The 16,594-nt window shown below is 30.5% G+C and overlaps 1 protein-coding gene across 1 annotated transcript in view; it reads right to left on the bottom strand.

Annotated features, from left to right (window-relative positions):
* Positions 1-2,410: 2,410 nt before the first annotated feature.
* Positions 2,411-16,594, bottom strand: part of LOC113375297 (classical arabinogalactan protein 9-like) — a 17,757-nt gene continuing 3,573 nt past the window's right edge. The window contains exons 2-3 of the mRNA XM_026615237.1: positions 3,157-3,335; positions 2,411-2,460 (exon numbers count right to left, since the gene is read on the bottom strand). Coding sequence (XP_026471022.1) covers positions 2,459-2,460; positions 3,157-3,335 — 181 coding nt within the window. The 3' untranslated portion in view covers positions 2,411-2,458. The remainder of the gene's footprint in view (positions 2,461-3,156; positions 3,336-16,594) is intronic.

Genomic DNA, 16,594 nt, shown 5'->3' with positions numbered 1-16,594 from the left:
AATGTTATAAACGGTTACGTTTCTCCTAGGTTGCACTTAAATGCTCATAATTTCCAAAAAACGTGAGATAATTTTTCTTTCTAATTTTTTTTCAGGATAGTTACAAAGTGTAGATACTGTATAATAATTTATTTTGGGTTTCTGTATTTAATTTTAAATTTATAGTATTGGAGATAACCAATTGGTTCTAGAAATTTTTAAATCATAAAATATTTAATAATTGGTGAAATAAAAATATTAAATGTCAAATAAAAAATAAAATTTAGATTGTTAGTATGTTGATTCATTTGACTGAAATGGGGATTAATGTGTTAATAAGTTAATATATGAAATATAGTAATGGTGCATAGCATCATGCTTAAAGCAAATTGCTGAACTTTCCGTATCGATTTAAAATTTTTAAAAGCTTTAAAATTTTGAAAACACTCGATTGAGAATTTTGAAATTATTGAAAAAAATTACTGTTTGATAGTTTAGGTTTTTATCATAGGTTTTTCTTCTTTTACTACTTAGGTTGAAACGATTTTTTTGGCCAGTTATCGAAATAATTACTTCCTAGATTGCAATTCTTTACGATAATCTCGGTGATGCGCACTAAAATGGAACCTGCATTATTGTGCTTTTTGGTATTTTAGAATTTTTATTTTGATATTAGTAGCAAACTTATAAATAGCATACTTCTTATTAACAGTAAACATTAATTACTAATAAAACGTCTCTAAAGGTATTTAAATTTTATTCAATATAATTGTTTAAATGCTCCTCTGCTGACGAAATTATTTAGAAGTTACACATTAAATCGCACATTGTGCCCATAATTTTAATTCATTTTTTGTTTTCTTCAGATCCATGAGATCTGGGTTATTTTTCAATTTTTTTTTGGTAAACCCTTCCATGATTTTCATAATTTTCTCTTTTTTTGTTTTTATGCAGACCTTGTAATAAGTCAGATGTCCCTTGAACACTTTCTTATTTGTTTTTGGTCATTTTATTTTTTGCTCTTTTTTTAAGGCTTTTATTAACTTTTGATCACACCACCAAAAATTAAATATATCATGAAACGCTTTACTTCCTTTTTTTTCAATACACAAAACTTCTTTTTTACCATTTTTGATTGCAGAAAGGAACCCTCATTTCTGTAGCATAGAGTTATCATTTTTACTTTCTTGTTTCAAGATGACGAAACTTCTCTTTTACTATTTTTACTTGCAAAAAGTTACCCTCTTCTCTGTAGCATGGAGTGATAATTTTTATTTCCTTGTTTCAAGGTGACGAAACTTCTCTTTTACTATTTTTACTTGCAGAAAGTTACCCTCTTTTCTGTAGCATGGAGTAATTATTTTTACTTTCTTGTTTCAAGTTGACGAAACTTCTCTATAACCATTTTCAAAGTTACCCTCTTTTCTGTAGCATGGAGTGACCATTTTTACTTTCTTGTTTCAAGTTGACGAAACTTCTTTATAACCATTTTTATTTGCAGAAAGTTACCCTCTTTTCTGTAGCATGGAATGATCATTTTTACTTTCTTATTTCAAGTTGACAAAAGTTCTCTTTTACTATTTTTACTTGCAGAAAGTTACCCTCTTTTTTATGGCATGAAGTGATCATTTATATTTTCTTGTTTCAATATACTATTTTTATACTCGGGAATATATTTTTACAAACGCTTATTATTTTTTTTGATAAATGATTTTTATTATTTTTTTTTTTGGTCTCATAAAAAATATTTGTACGATTTAATTTGTATTCGTTTCCGTGTGTAGTTTGTGTGCAATAAAATATATTTTTAATTTTTGAAACGTTTTTAATTTTTATTTTTGGTGACTATTGTTGACTTTAACGATTATCGTGCCAACTGATAAAAATTGATTGTATAGACAAGTTTAACTTTGTCAAACGGCAACCAAATGCACTCTATTGTCTATTTTACTGTTAATTGTCTATATGGCCAATTTCCATAGAAGTTTTCTGGCATTTGTTACATAACGTTCTAAATAAAGGTGTTTACAATATTCTGTTTTGTAGTACGATACAATCTTGCTTCGTTAAGGTGCAAAATTATGCACGCAACATTCTGATTTTTTATTAGTCACCTTTTAGATATGACCTTTTTTATTTGCTGAGTGCATATTACATATGTTTCCTTCCTATGAAAAAATAAATGATCAAGCACCTCTTTTGTGTTGTTTTTTCAGATATTAAAGAGTAAATGCCGGATTTTTACTCTTATTACTATCCATATTTATTTTATGATTTTTTTAGCGTTTTTAGTATTTCACCTATCTTTGATGTTTTTTGCGTCTTTTATTTTTGTTCAACCATGTTTTGGTCATTTTTTTGTTTGAAAGGGTTTATTTTTTTATTTTGGTTTCAGGTCCTTTTAGTTTTGTTACCTTGTTGTTTCGATATTTTGGAGCGCTTCAGTACGGCGCAATGAAAATTAGTGTAATCACATGTTTCCTGTAACAACGTATGAATTAGTATGAAATCTTAATTTATTTAATGAATATTCTATCTGTACTTTATTAGCATAGCGAGATAAAATGATGTCAAAAAACCTGATTAATAAAGTTAATTGTCTCATTGAGTTATTATTTTAATTGTGTTTATATTTACCACAGAATTTACGAAAATGTAAGATGTTAAATATATACTGTAAAGTGCGTTGTATGAATATAATAATAATAAGCAATAACTCATAATTATATATGTAGCATAAGATTAGACATGGCAGTTTCATTAGACTAATATATAAAATAAATATACCTTAAGTTTAATTTGATTGTATTCACAGGGATATAAATTATTTGAAAAATAGAAGATTTAGAAAGTTTATAAAAATATCAAGAATTAATGGCTGTTATAATATCGGAAAGCAATTATACCAAAATTAAAATATAATAGCGCACAAAACATTCAATCGATTGTCAAGCGAATGTGTATGCGCATGTTAGTAGTTCGAAATAATGATAAACGATTTGATTGCATGAAATATTGCGATTTCAAAGAAATAGTATTTGGGTACTATTCAATATTTCACATTTTGTGTCTTCAGTTTGTTGGACAATGCATCAGCTTTAGCAGAAATGTTGAATAAAGCCAATACATTTTTATTTGTTATGCAAAAGTGTACCAGGATAAAGGATAGGAACATACATTCTGCTTCTCCTTCGGCTGGAGCTGCCGGGGGTTCTTCAGCTGCTGGTGGAGGGGCTTCTGCCGCCGGCGGAGGACCTTCCGGCGGAGGACCTGCCGGTGGAGGCGGTGCTTCCCCTTCTAGAGGAGGTGGTTGTTCACCCTCGCCTCCTTCACCTGAAGAGTTGCAGCAGTTTTTTCTACAGAAAGCAAAGGATTTGGGATTAGGATAGGATAGAGGAAACAGGGTTTAAAATACATTTTTTTAGAGAATATTGAACCCTTTGTTGTGAAGTAGTTCCTAGGACAACACATTTGCAATTTGATATTATAGTCAAATTAAACAACTATTTATTATTCATAAATGATTTTAGCTACGTACTCATCGAATTATATTTTTTAATAAATATTATATGCAGATTGTTTTAAGAGTCGTTTGACTGATTTAACCTAGATAATAGTTACGCTTGGGCAATTCCATTTATTTTGCGTTCCAGCGTGGAACTGCGTTTTTTTCAAATTTTGTTTTATGATTATATTTATATATCAAACATTTTGTTAAATAATAATTAATTCACAATACAAAATAAAAATATTAGAAACAGAAAAATTGCATATTTTAGAAGTAATGGATACAAAATATTTTACCTATTAATGCTCTTCTTGTTATCGGAGCTTAAAGACCGATATTCACATTAGACAAAAATAATTCAAACAATTGTGTTATTGTGCGCTGTTGCTGCAAAAGTGTCTTGTGTGCTGTTGAACTCTAACAATCAATAATGTTGCGTTATCTATAGTTACATACTCTTCTTTTAAAATGTAGGAACGATTAGTTGTGTTCGAAGAAAGCAATTATTTGCTTTATATATATTTTGTTTCAATCTGCCCATATAAAATTTTGTAGACATGTAGTATATGACTTGTTTCCTGTAGACAACCCGGTAGTTGTCTTATCCAGTTGTGACTACTGACTTATACGTAATAGTATTTTTTGATTTATAATTTTATACGCAGCTATGTCTGCGAAAGAGATCGATAACCTCAGGTGGAAATTTGATATTATGCTGCCCGCTGTCAAGTTTGGCCGAGGTTGGGGGATCGAACACGGGATTAGTTTGTGCTAGTCTATGTCCTTACCGATTACGTCACCGCTGGTTCTATTTGTATTAATATCCTAACGATATATGCTTAATACCTTAATTAAAACAGTAGAAACAAGTAGAAAGGATTTCATTACAAAACCGACCTTAATCTTGAAAGCTGCAGTCTATAGCGTAATACTACAAGAACCTAAACTAAATTGTAATAATGTAGTATGTATATAACTTTAATTCAAACATCCAAATTACGATATATCATAATTCAAATGTATGTTGACTGTGGTATTTTTATACATCAATCTAGGGTCGGAAATAATGTAATAATAGAAAATGCCACAATTGAGTTTGCAATTAGCGATTGAAGCTTACATGGTTTAATACATACGCAATAACTATGAAATAGAAGCAATCACGATGAGCAGTTAAAGATACACATTAAAATAACTGAATAAACAAATAATTCGCATACAAATTTGGCTTGTTCCATTGTTAATTCATGGTTTTATTCTTGAAGATGAAAATTATCTGACAAGGCCAGTGCTATGACGCGTTGGCGTGTTAACGTTTGATGTGCAGCTTCCGTTTTGTCAGTTGATGCGAATCATAATATGCACAATGAGAACACTAGGCCTCTGCAGAAGATTTGAAAATTATCCGTTGGATATGTGGCGTAAAAAAAAACTTTGTTGGATACATGGTATGATTGAAATTAAGCTAAAATTTCATACTCGTATAATTATCGTAATATGACTGAATTTGTTCATTCCACTATTCCTTCATGAAGTATAATATCAACATACAAAAATATTTGAGCCGTTCAATTTAAAAATGGCCCGAGTTTATTTATCTCATAATCGAGATATTTGAGGGTTTGCGTTTCTATTAAAATGGTGGCAATTATTAAGTTAATAATGGGCGTTTTCGTGTTTGGAGTTATGCTATTTTCAAAATTAACAACCAGATTCAATATAAAATTCGACATTCAATATAAAATTTGTCTAATCAACACAATTTAAGATGCTTCAGATAAAAAACAATACTGAATATATTTTACATATCTTTGAGACAATTTACTACTCATCTCTATTTTGTTCATAACTACTTTCCGTCATTGTCAATAGTAAATATTATAATAGTTAATATTATGTTTGTATTTTTTAGGTTATGTGTCAAGAAATATCGTATTTGCTCGTATATATATATATACATATATATATAAGCAATCTGAAAAGCTTTACTGATAAATAACCTAAAGTTGTACACGCAGCCATAAGGACCGGAAAAAATTGAAAAACGAAGGCCACATTCAAAATAAACGACTCATTTAGTAACTTACCGCAGAACAAATTAGAGTTTATAAGAATCTAAAAATATTTGTTTTAATTTTATATAGAATTCTAAATTAGTTTCTAAATGTTTACATAAAATTCGTTTGTCTAGTGAATTTCGAACATTTTTATATAATGTGGTAAAAATATTACTAAAATCATTCAAAAACTATATGAACTCGATGTCATTATTCGAAAAGACAATCATTTAAAGACAGTCGTTTGAAAATTAAAAGTAAACCCATTGCGGAAAGGAAAAAGCCTAAAAGCTCAAATCGTTTTTGCTCAGGGCTAAAAGCGTAGACCGCACGTGGCCTCCTGCCAAGATCGTAGGGCTCGTCGTACGTGCGAGTTATTTTCAGAGCTGATTTTCCACCAGTTGTGGGAACGACATTACAGCACAATGTTTCAGTGACATCGCTGTATCGATATAATATAATAACAGATAAAATAACCCCATGAATATATAAAAGTTTTTGTTGTGTTCGCTTCCATCGAAATTATTAATCCTATAGATTCTTGTAGGATCGATGTTCATAATTTATTCAGATTTCAGTATATACATTTTATATATTCACATATTTAGTATCTATATGTTGAAGACAAATATTTGTTCGAAAACATGAAATTTAAATTATAAACTAATAATTTAAATGATAAATGATAAAGACAATTGAATTGAAATAGAGCTAAGAAAATTGTTAAAAAATAAGTAAAAATAATCGACGCAAAGGTACAAACAATTTCCGATTATTATAAATTATGAACGATACAACTATTTTTAGTCATAAAAACGCGATAATCATTAAGAGACTATTGCGGAACAATAATAATCAATTGATAATGTGATTAGAAGGACTTTTAAAATTAGTTTACACATAAGATGGTTGAATAAGCTTCAATTGCCAATAATATAATTATAAAAAATTACATAATTGTAAAAAAATACATACATTATTCAAAATTGAATAGACCGTGTGAGTCGAACAACCAAATATTTGGTTTTTAATAACAATGCAACTTCTTTATTTGTTATAATAGTCATTATCATTAGTCAAATATTTTTGCTAGTCAATTACATAATAAATTTTTACGCTACTTTCAATGATTTTATTAACATCAAGTGGTTTGTCATGTTGATGTACTATTTTTATTACAATTTTACTTTGAATATGAGTTTTTTCGATTATACGTTAATAAACTAATGTGGCTTTTATGTTTAATTATAAGAGTAATTTGTTCTTGGGAGAATTAATTCAAGTGGAATATATTGCATGATAAACTCCTTCAAAAACAAAAATGTTCCCAAACGCGAACAGTTGTTCATATTAAATACTTCATATTATATGGACATTATAATAACAAAAATTGAATGAAATGAAGTAATTATCGTTCTTGTCGTAATACTTTTCCAAAAGTTCAATCGTAACAATCAGATGTAACTGTAACGGTTTGGCATCGCCATATCATCACCGTAAACATCATACGATTGCGGCGTCCGGTGCGCCGGTATTTTTATACAATGTTCGATTCGCAATCACCAAAAATAAATATTATCACCGCGGCACGGGTTCCAACTCAAGGACCATCGCGAAAATTATTCTTTTTTCCGATTCTATTAGCTGCAGTTTTTGGCAGTAGCGGATAAATATATTTGAATATACATATATCCCTCATGCCAAACATTTATACACATACTCATATATATATATACGAGGTCTGTTCAAAAAGTACCCGGAATTACTAATAATTAAATTTCGCGGGTCTGGAGTGTCTGATTGTCAAAAATTTTTTTTTATTGTGTTGGTATACATGCCCCTAAAGTATGATGAAATTTTCAGCTATATTCACTGTTTACTTTGTCTGTGGTAGTCGCTAAGGTTCGACGTGTTTTTCTGAGCTCGGCGATTTTTACAATGGAAGAATTGAAAAGTCAAAGAATTTGTATTAAATTTTGCGTAAAAAATGAAATAAAGTGTTGCAAAGTGCAAAAATTCACCAGATATGGCTCCGTGTGACTTTTCCTATTCCCAAAGTTGAAGAGACCCATGAAAGGACGGCGGTTTTCCTCGATTGAAGAAAATCGCTGAGAGTGCTCAAGGACATATCAAAAAGTGAATATCAAGGGTGCTTCGAAAATTGGAAAAAACGCTGGCATAAGTGTATTATATCTGGGGGGGACTACTTTGAAGGGGACCACATTAATGTAGACGAATAAATAAATATTTTTTTGAAAAAACGAAAATTCCGGAAACTTTTTGAACAGACCTCTCTATTACATATTGTAGATAATTGCATGAGATTATCATTGACAATATTTCAAAAGTTCAAAAATTAAGTAAAACATTATATTTAGTTGAAATATTCAAATTACCATTTAATTTACTTTTCTGTGGTCACAATAATGGAGAGTGAAGATCAATGATGCCAAATCCAGTCATATAACATTTACCCTAAAAAGAATAAATGCCCCCCAGTTCGAATATTCCAGATACCACAGTAGTAAAATATTTGGGTATGTATGTGGATCACAAACTGAACTGGATTACTCACATCAGTAAAAAATGTAAACAAGTCAACAAAGAATAAAATCACTCTACGGGATATTGGGCCCAAGATCCAAACTCTCACTGGAAAACAAGCTCTTGCTGTATAAGGCACTAATCAAGTCTATCTGGACGTACGGAGTGGAACTGTGGGGATACGCTAGCAAAGCCCGAATATTACAACTTCAAAGACTGCAGTCAAAAGCCTTACGATTGATAACCAAAGCGCCCTGGTACGTCTCAAGCAAAATTATTCACAACGATCTTCAAATTGACACAGTACAAGAAGTAATAAAAAATAGAAGCATATCCCAGAAGAAGATTAAAGAAGAAACAACCTATTGATTTACTATAAGTAATAAAGGTTCTCATTGGAAAGTTTCCTAAACAAGCTACATTTGCGAACTCAGTTTTGAGTTCAAATACATCTCAATAGCTTATAGAATAATAAGATTCTGATTGCTATTATATTTGTATAAAAAAGTGGCACAACCGTATCTAGTCTTCCCTACTCTATATAATTTAAAAAAGTATTTTTCATATTATTTATCTTATTTCTTTTCTAGAAAATCACAAATCATATATTTAATTGATAAATGAGACCTATCCAAAGTACAACTTACGATACATTAATATTATTTACCTTTGTTGAGAAGGACCACTTGAATTTGTCAAAAACACAATATGCTTTTCTTTTTCCGAATTTTAGTGATTAGTTGCATATGCGTTTCTATTTATATTTTGTGTTTCAAAGAATTACTTATCTAGAATTTTGTAAATATAAACTAACGTATTTCTCGTCATAAATCTAGATATTATTTTTAGCTTTATGGCCGTCCACACTTGCGTTCTACAAGTCAAGGTTTCATAATAAATAGAATTCAGACAATTCCGTTATCTAATCATAAAAATAAATTTCAATTTCGTTATTTTAATTATTTAACCCAAACAACTTGCCCAAACATTTTGGCTCGTAACCGTCCAAAAAGACTGTTTTCGTAAGTTTTGTATCAATCTTTTAATTTTTCATGTCGAAATTCTTTTCTAATTGTTTTTTATTTGAAGTAGATACCACTAATAACTTCTACGTGCCTATATTTTTTTGCTTAATGTTCACTAAGAAGTTACAAATTATATTTTCAAAAACACTTATTTTAAATCATTTGTTTGTCTATTGATCTTAAAACATGTAAATGCTTTACAGTTTAAATATTAATTATTCAGAAATTATTATACGATTGATTTAAATTAAAGATATGCAGAAAGAACATACTATAAAATTGTATTTATTTAGTCGATTCTAATTAGAGCAATTACTCAACCAATTTAAAAATGCCGAGTGGAACAATCGCTATCAGATGGCGCGAGCACGGAACAATTAATTGAATACCTCGATTCTATGCCAATGTACCGGTACTCATATTTGGTCGTAATAATTCAAGAAAAAAAATGAAATAGGTACAATGTTGAATATTATGGCAGCTGTAGAGTCAACTTTGAATATTATTAACACTAAAGAGCTCATTCATTGAAAGGTAATATATGTAATGTGTAATCAATACCTTACAGCCGAGACCGTAATGAATCATATTACAATAGAACATACAAATAGATTTTGAACAATGTGAATGTAACGACACGGGTGCGGATATGGATTTGCCGAGTTGACCTATATTCATTACCCGCGCATAAACCCATCGCGGCTCATGAGCAGAAGAATCACCTAATTTATTTCACGAATTCCCGTCAGGGCAAAAACAATTTAAAATGCCACGTAACAAATAACCTAGCAAACAAAATTTAACTAGTGGTGTATGGCATCGTGCCTTAAGGCAAATTTCTGGAACTTCCCATACCATAACGAAAAGTTTGAGGAATATTAAATGTTTTCAAATAGATTATTATAAATACTGTAACAATGTCTAATATTTATAAGAATTATATAAACTGAATTGCAAAGTTGAAATTATTTGTTTAAAGTATATTAGAACTACATTTTTTTAATGATTTTATTTGATCATTTATCTACAGGAGAGAACTAAAATAAAATCTAAACCATTTTCATCAAATCGGACCTGCCTTTGCCAAAAACTAATCATTCTTCTCCAATCATTACGAATTGAATATGTTTTAGATCATTTGAATAAGATACTTCGTTCTCTCAAAAACTCGATTTGTATTTTCTGCACTCTTCGCTCCGTATCACCTTAACGGCTAGACCTGCCTTTGCCAAAAACTAATCAGCACATCTCCCTATCAATAGGAATTGAATGTTTTTTGAACCATTCGAATCGGTTCATCCGTGCGCCCGAAAACGTGAACGAAAAAATGCAGACACAAAAACACCCACGCACGCACACACCCATTTTTTCTGAGCTATACCAAAACTTACCCTACGGGAAGTTAATAATAAATTAATAATTACACTATTGAATGAATTGAAGTTTGGAGACCGCAAAAATGTGAAAATTATAAAAATATTGAAAACATTGAATTTTTGAATTCGGTTCGGATTTATAACGAAACTTTAAAATACATAATAAAAAAGTATTTATTACACAGCTTTAAAAAGTCTTATATCAGTTACGCAACTTCTCCGTTATCATCGACATAAGCCTCAAACAGAAGTTGTATTAAAAATTAAAACCATCTCTTATAGTTTATTATTTAACAGAATAAATCAAAACTTAATAGATTGTGCTAGTACCCTGCCTGAAAAATTGTAAGAGTAGTATTAGTACTGATGTACAAGTTATAAATAAATGTTTAGGATGCTGCTTTTACTAGTATCCTATTAGTATTCTATTCTATTTTATATTCTATTTAGTAGAAAAATAAATTATGGTATTCAGTTGTTGCTGGTGTTTTTTTATCGCAATTTTCCTCAATAGCAAGATCAGATTGTTTGAATGTTAATAATTTACAATAAAGTATTGAATTTTCAGTCTAAAGTCAGTCACAAAAAGAGGGTCGTAACTGTTTACGACTTGTATTCGCAGTTTTCAGTTTAGTTTAATAATAAGTGGCAACATCTATAATCCTTATTTCAAATTATGTTTAATCCCATTATTAAATTCTAATGTTATACTTAAAGTATTCGCAGATTACATAAATGATTGTTTAATTCAATTAAGTTGGGATGGGCGTGGGCCTATAGTATTCAGAAGATTTCAATTTGCTGTTTATATAACAATGCCCAAATACTATGTAAACAAATAGTTCAAAATTGAACTGAAGCCTTTCGCGATAAATGCAATTCGATATTGTAGCAACTGCATTAATTTGCGTCGAACTCATCAAAGTTTATGATATGCAAGAGTTATATGACAAATTGAAAGTTAGCAGTAGTAGTTTTGTAGTGATGTTTAGATCAAAACCAGATTCAAATAATTGAAGAATCAAATTATTATCACTATAGTAAAATATGTTTGATTTAGAGATAGAATATGGTGATATATGGCATTGTACATTAAAGAAACTTTTTACAAGTAGTGAAACGAGTTCTAAAAAATTTATTATTGGTAGGTACGATACCTAAAATTTTATAATAAAAATTCTACATAATGTGAAAATTATAATTTCATATTTATGCCAAGTGATCAGTTCGTAGGTAGGCCTTATTAAAAATATATCAATGTAAATCTTGTACCAATCAAAACGAAACAAAACACAATTAAATTTTAATCATTCAAATTCATTAACTTGTTCTTCCCGATTGGTCCTTTGTACATGACTAGAACTATTTTTCCCAAGAACTAAAGGGCTATTATTAGAAATCGAATATTAATTGAACGGAGTAATTTGCTGTAGGAAATGTGTTTTTTTTAAATTAGTTCAAATCATTATTTCCGTGAAGTGAAACAGAAAATTGATTTTAATCACCATGCTTTATAATAAAAAAATAATTTTATTTGAATAAGATTGAACTCCTTACTTATGAATTAAATGCCGAAATTCCTGCGCACGCTAGCGGGGGTGCAAACAGCAGTCGTTGTGACGTAACAGCTCAGTAATCGATAGACAGAGCTTGCGTGACCCTGAAATAGCGATTCCCTCACTTGTTGGAATTTAAATTTAACGATAGGAATCCAAATATAAAACGCGGATAGTTATGTTTACGCGCTACGTAAACATAACCTTTTACTTGAACTTCACTTCATTTTTTTTTAATAAGTATTATTAAACGCAACCAAAACTTTACATGCCATATGATGGCGTGGCTTTGTAGATGACAACCAATGTGTGTCTTATCTCTATTTGATGGGTTTATATTACTATAAATTCTAACACTGATGACTTTTTATTGGTGCAGCAATGCGAGGAAGGAAGGGATTTTTCACATTTTTTTATCTCTATTTTTGAGTAAAAAACCAATACCACTGAAAGTGCAAAGCTCTAGTCGCTAATCTACAAGAAAGCCGTAATGCAAATTTAAATACAAATTCTATTGGAATTTGATGTACCTACCTTCTAAATATAATTATAAAATAATAAAAGTAATAAAATTTGAAAAATAATTCATGTTCAAATCAAATATGTATTTCTCCTTACAGAGTAATTCAAAATTTTTATTACAACATACTGTGTATTATCAGGAATATTCTCCATACAATGCAATCTCCAGGGAGTCACATTTTAGTGTTCACATTTTTCTATTCCGATTTTTTATTTAAAAAAAATGGATTTAAAAAGTTCATATTCTCTAAATTCTAAATAAATTTAACGTAACTAGAAAAAGCTGTATCCTTCTTGATCAATGGTGCTTTTAAAGCGGTTACTCAACAAAAGAGAAAAAGTTTTTGTTGCTGTTGTATGTTATAAGCAAAATAACTTATGTGTAGGTTGACCGCAAAGCATTCGTATATTGCTAGTAGATATAACAAGTTCAATAATATTACGGAAGTAGTTACGTCAAGGATGTCAAACTCAGAAGTTACATCTCTCATTAATAAATTAGGTGTAATTGATTACGAAAAATAATAGTATAATCGGCTCATTGTCATTAAAGCGCGCTGAAATGTTACTATGATGATGAAAAATCAGGACAATCAGTCACATAATAACGGAGCACGAAGTTATAAGCATGTAATTATTCCCTGATAGTTCAAAACCGGGAAATTTAACTTTTATAGACAGAAAAATAAAGAAAAGTCATTTCGAGGTAGAGCATAAGTTCGAGCGGATGAATGTTTTCTACCCACATGCAGTAGCTCATGATGCCACACATTGAAGATGGATTTTGAATAATTTGCAAAATACGACCGCGGGCCGCGCATTTGTCACTCTCAAACCAAGTTACTGAAATGTAATATTTTCAACGGTACTGAAAATCAGAATGCTTATTCATGTTTTCCAATACAATTTGTTTCACACACGCGGTCAGTATTGCATTCTTGCACTTTCAACAGATAAACACTAAAATATAGTAAACTTGTCAATGTTTCGTATTTACACTGAATATTACAACTATTTCATTAATTGTAGTAACAAGTAACTGGAAAATTATAAATTAACTGAATTCGCAAAGTATAGATTGGGGTTAACGTGCTGCACGTTACGTGCATAGCATTTTCTCCAAACTGATCAATGTTTCAGCGTGGAAAAATTTTACTACCTACTTTTAAATTTGTTTGATTTTGAGAAAGATAAGAAATCAGAATACAGAATAGATTTTTTGTAGAAGTAGAAATAGAAATAAAAAAAATGAAATTTGAGAAACAGCTTTTAAACCTCATACTGATCTCTAATCCATATGAGAAATTTGATGCATTCAGGTATAATAGTAAAGCAGAGGTTATTTTTAGATTTTTGTTAGGAATATTTTGGAAGCTCTGATTGAATCAGAAATCAATGCTTTGAAAATGTAAGATTTATATTTTGACGAATTTATTTGTCGTGTATAAAACATTAAATGTAACAGCAATCAATCATGCATATTATTGTTTATAGTAAAATAAAATGAAAGAATGAGTTGGATCCGTATTTTCTAATTGAACATGAACCTTCACGATGAACTTCCTCAGACGTTTAGGCCAATTTTACCGGTCGTTTTCAAACGATTATTTAAAACTTTTATTAAAAATGTTATCTTATCAATTACATCTCAAATTTTATAACAAGCCGATCGACGATGTTGGGAATGTGATTATCTTTTTGACAAACGCAAACTGCATTACACAATGAGTCATGTTTTCGATAACATTCTTAATGCTGATCATATTGCTCGCATCGCGAAAATTTTCCATTGTTATACAAGATGTAATTCGAAGGTGTCAAATTTATATAAATTAGTCATTAGTGACCGTTGTTCTTTTCGGTAAATTGATTCTTGTTTTATTAAAATTGATAAACTCGATGGTAAGAATTGTTTAACGTTCCATCATAAATAAAAAACAAAACGAAACGAATAATGAAAAGTATTGTATTGCATTATATTATTATGTGTAACGGAAAATTTATCGATACCATGTTTTCTTATAGCTTGTTTAGACTAAAATAATGAATTCGACATTTTGTATGGGGCCTTGAAAATTTGTATCTATATCAGAGAAGTGAATCTCCAAAAACAATTTCGCTGGAAGTAAATATATAGTACAATATGAAAAGTTGTATATTAAAAATATTTGAAATTAGATGAAACCTGTGTTTCGTCGCATACCTGGTTTTTGAGAATTATGCATAGAACCGAGCCATATATTTGATTGAAGCAACTGAAATATACAAAGTGCAGAAATGAAGGAATAATTAAATTTTAAAGGAATGTCGAGGATAGCATAGTTTGAAATCAGTCGTCGGAATTTGTCGTCAGCGGAGGATGCGTGTTGACTAGTTGGCCAAGGCAGGTGCAGCCGTCTCGAAGATACGGGGCAAAAAGTGCCAAAAATGGTAATTCAATTTTTTAGAGAACGGAGCGTCCGAGTCGATAGGGATAACAAAAGAAGATCTGATTAAATTTTTAGGAAGACAGGTCTAGCCATTTGGCGCTCAAGATGATCATTAGACATATGCACATCAGATGATCAGATATTTTATATAGATTTAGTAATAAGTACAAATTTTGTTTACATTTCTATGAGTTCCATACCAATATTTATCCGTTAGATTGCGACACGGCGCTTACGCGCTTCGATATTGAAAAAAAGTTCAGAGCATTCAAAAAATATCAAAATATAAAACAAATTAATTAATTTTCGGTACAGGAAGCACGATGCCATGCACCACTAGGGTTTTGTTTATTTTCGGCACGTGAGTGTTCCGGTCTCGAATATCAATGCATTTATTTCCTGAGAATTATGGATTGAGCATTATTATTCGTTGTAGATAGATATAAATTCCATTTGTTTGCATGAGAAAATATTATTTACCCGTTAAATACAAATCAAATGTTTAGTGTACAATGCAAACTACACCCTTATAGAATGCTTAGAGGGCGTCCATTACGTAACGTGAGCGAGTTTTTAAGGATTTTTGAACCCTCTCTCCCTTTTGGTGATACATGGTGATATTCAAAATCACCCCCCCTCCCCCACCCAACATCACGTGTATTTTTAGTTATGTGAAAAAACTGTAAAATTTTTGAATGAAGTAATTTGTTTGAAAATGTTTGATTTTTTTAAAAAAAACTGTTAAAAAATAAAATAAACGTGATATCTGACTATACCCCTCCCTCCCCCACGTGATATTTTGTGATTTTTTGTCAATATAATTGCTCAAAGTCAAATTGTCCTTTTGTGCCTCGTCCTACTCTACTAGAACTCATAATACATGAATCCATTCCGCAGTCTGATTACAGAAGATATGTGTTCTTGTGTTTGATTCAAATGCATTACATATATAAAAACTTGCAGAAATCGAGCAATATTTAAAGCACGTGATCTTTCCATAATGTTGACTTCATCAGTGTCGCCCGTTAGCGTTTAATATGTGAGTTCTCTCAATGGGTCCCCCATTTTCGCGAGGCGTACGTGAGACGGGAAGCCGTGGCCGCTGGACGACGCGAGGCGCGCGCGGCCGGGTGCATTCAAGGTCACGTACGAGACTTGTATACTAGCAAACGAAGCCGCCGTTCTGGAACACATACTTAACAGAGGGGCTCGTCAAGTTATTTTATCAAGCGAAAAGATTTGTCTTCATGCTCGAGATCGCCTTAGTAGAAAATAACGTATTTAGACGATAGGTTTTCTGGGTCGTTGATATATGCAGATTATAGTTTCTATTCATCTCGGATTTTGTGCATTATGATATAAGATCGATTCGCAATGATTCAAATAATGATATTGCAAGAACTAAATACGTCATAGTATTATAATATAAAACGTTTCATACAACAATTAGCATACGCTCATTATTTAAGAATCTGCAAAAAAATATGTTGAGCTATCAGTTGATTTAAAATATACATACAGGTTATAAATAAATAAGAGATTATACTAGAATATCTTAGAGATAATTATAAGAAGATCAATAATAATTCGATTAACTT

The sequence above is a fragment of the Ctenocephalides felis genome, unplaced genomic scaffold (assembly GCF_003426905.1).
Source record: "Ctenocephalides felis isolate EL2017-DRISC unplaced genomic scaffold, ASM342690v1 CF-g0.4_SCAFFOLD_01886, whole genome shotgun sequence".
Classification (NCBI taxonomy): Eukaryota; Metazoa; Arthropoda; class Insecta; order Siphonaptera; family Pulicidae; genus Ctenocephalides; species Ctenocephalides felis.
Note: the sequence above shows the minus strand (reverse complement) of the source record. Positions and strands in the feature narration are given on the sequence as shown.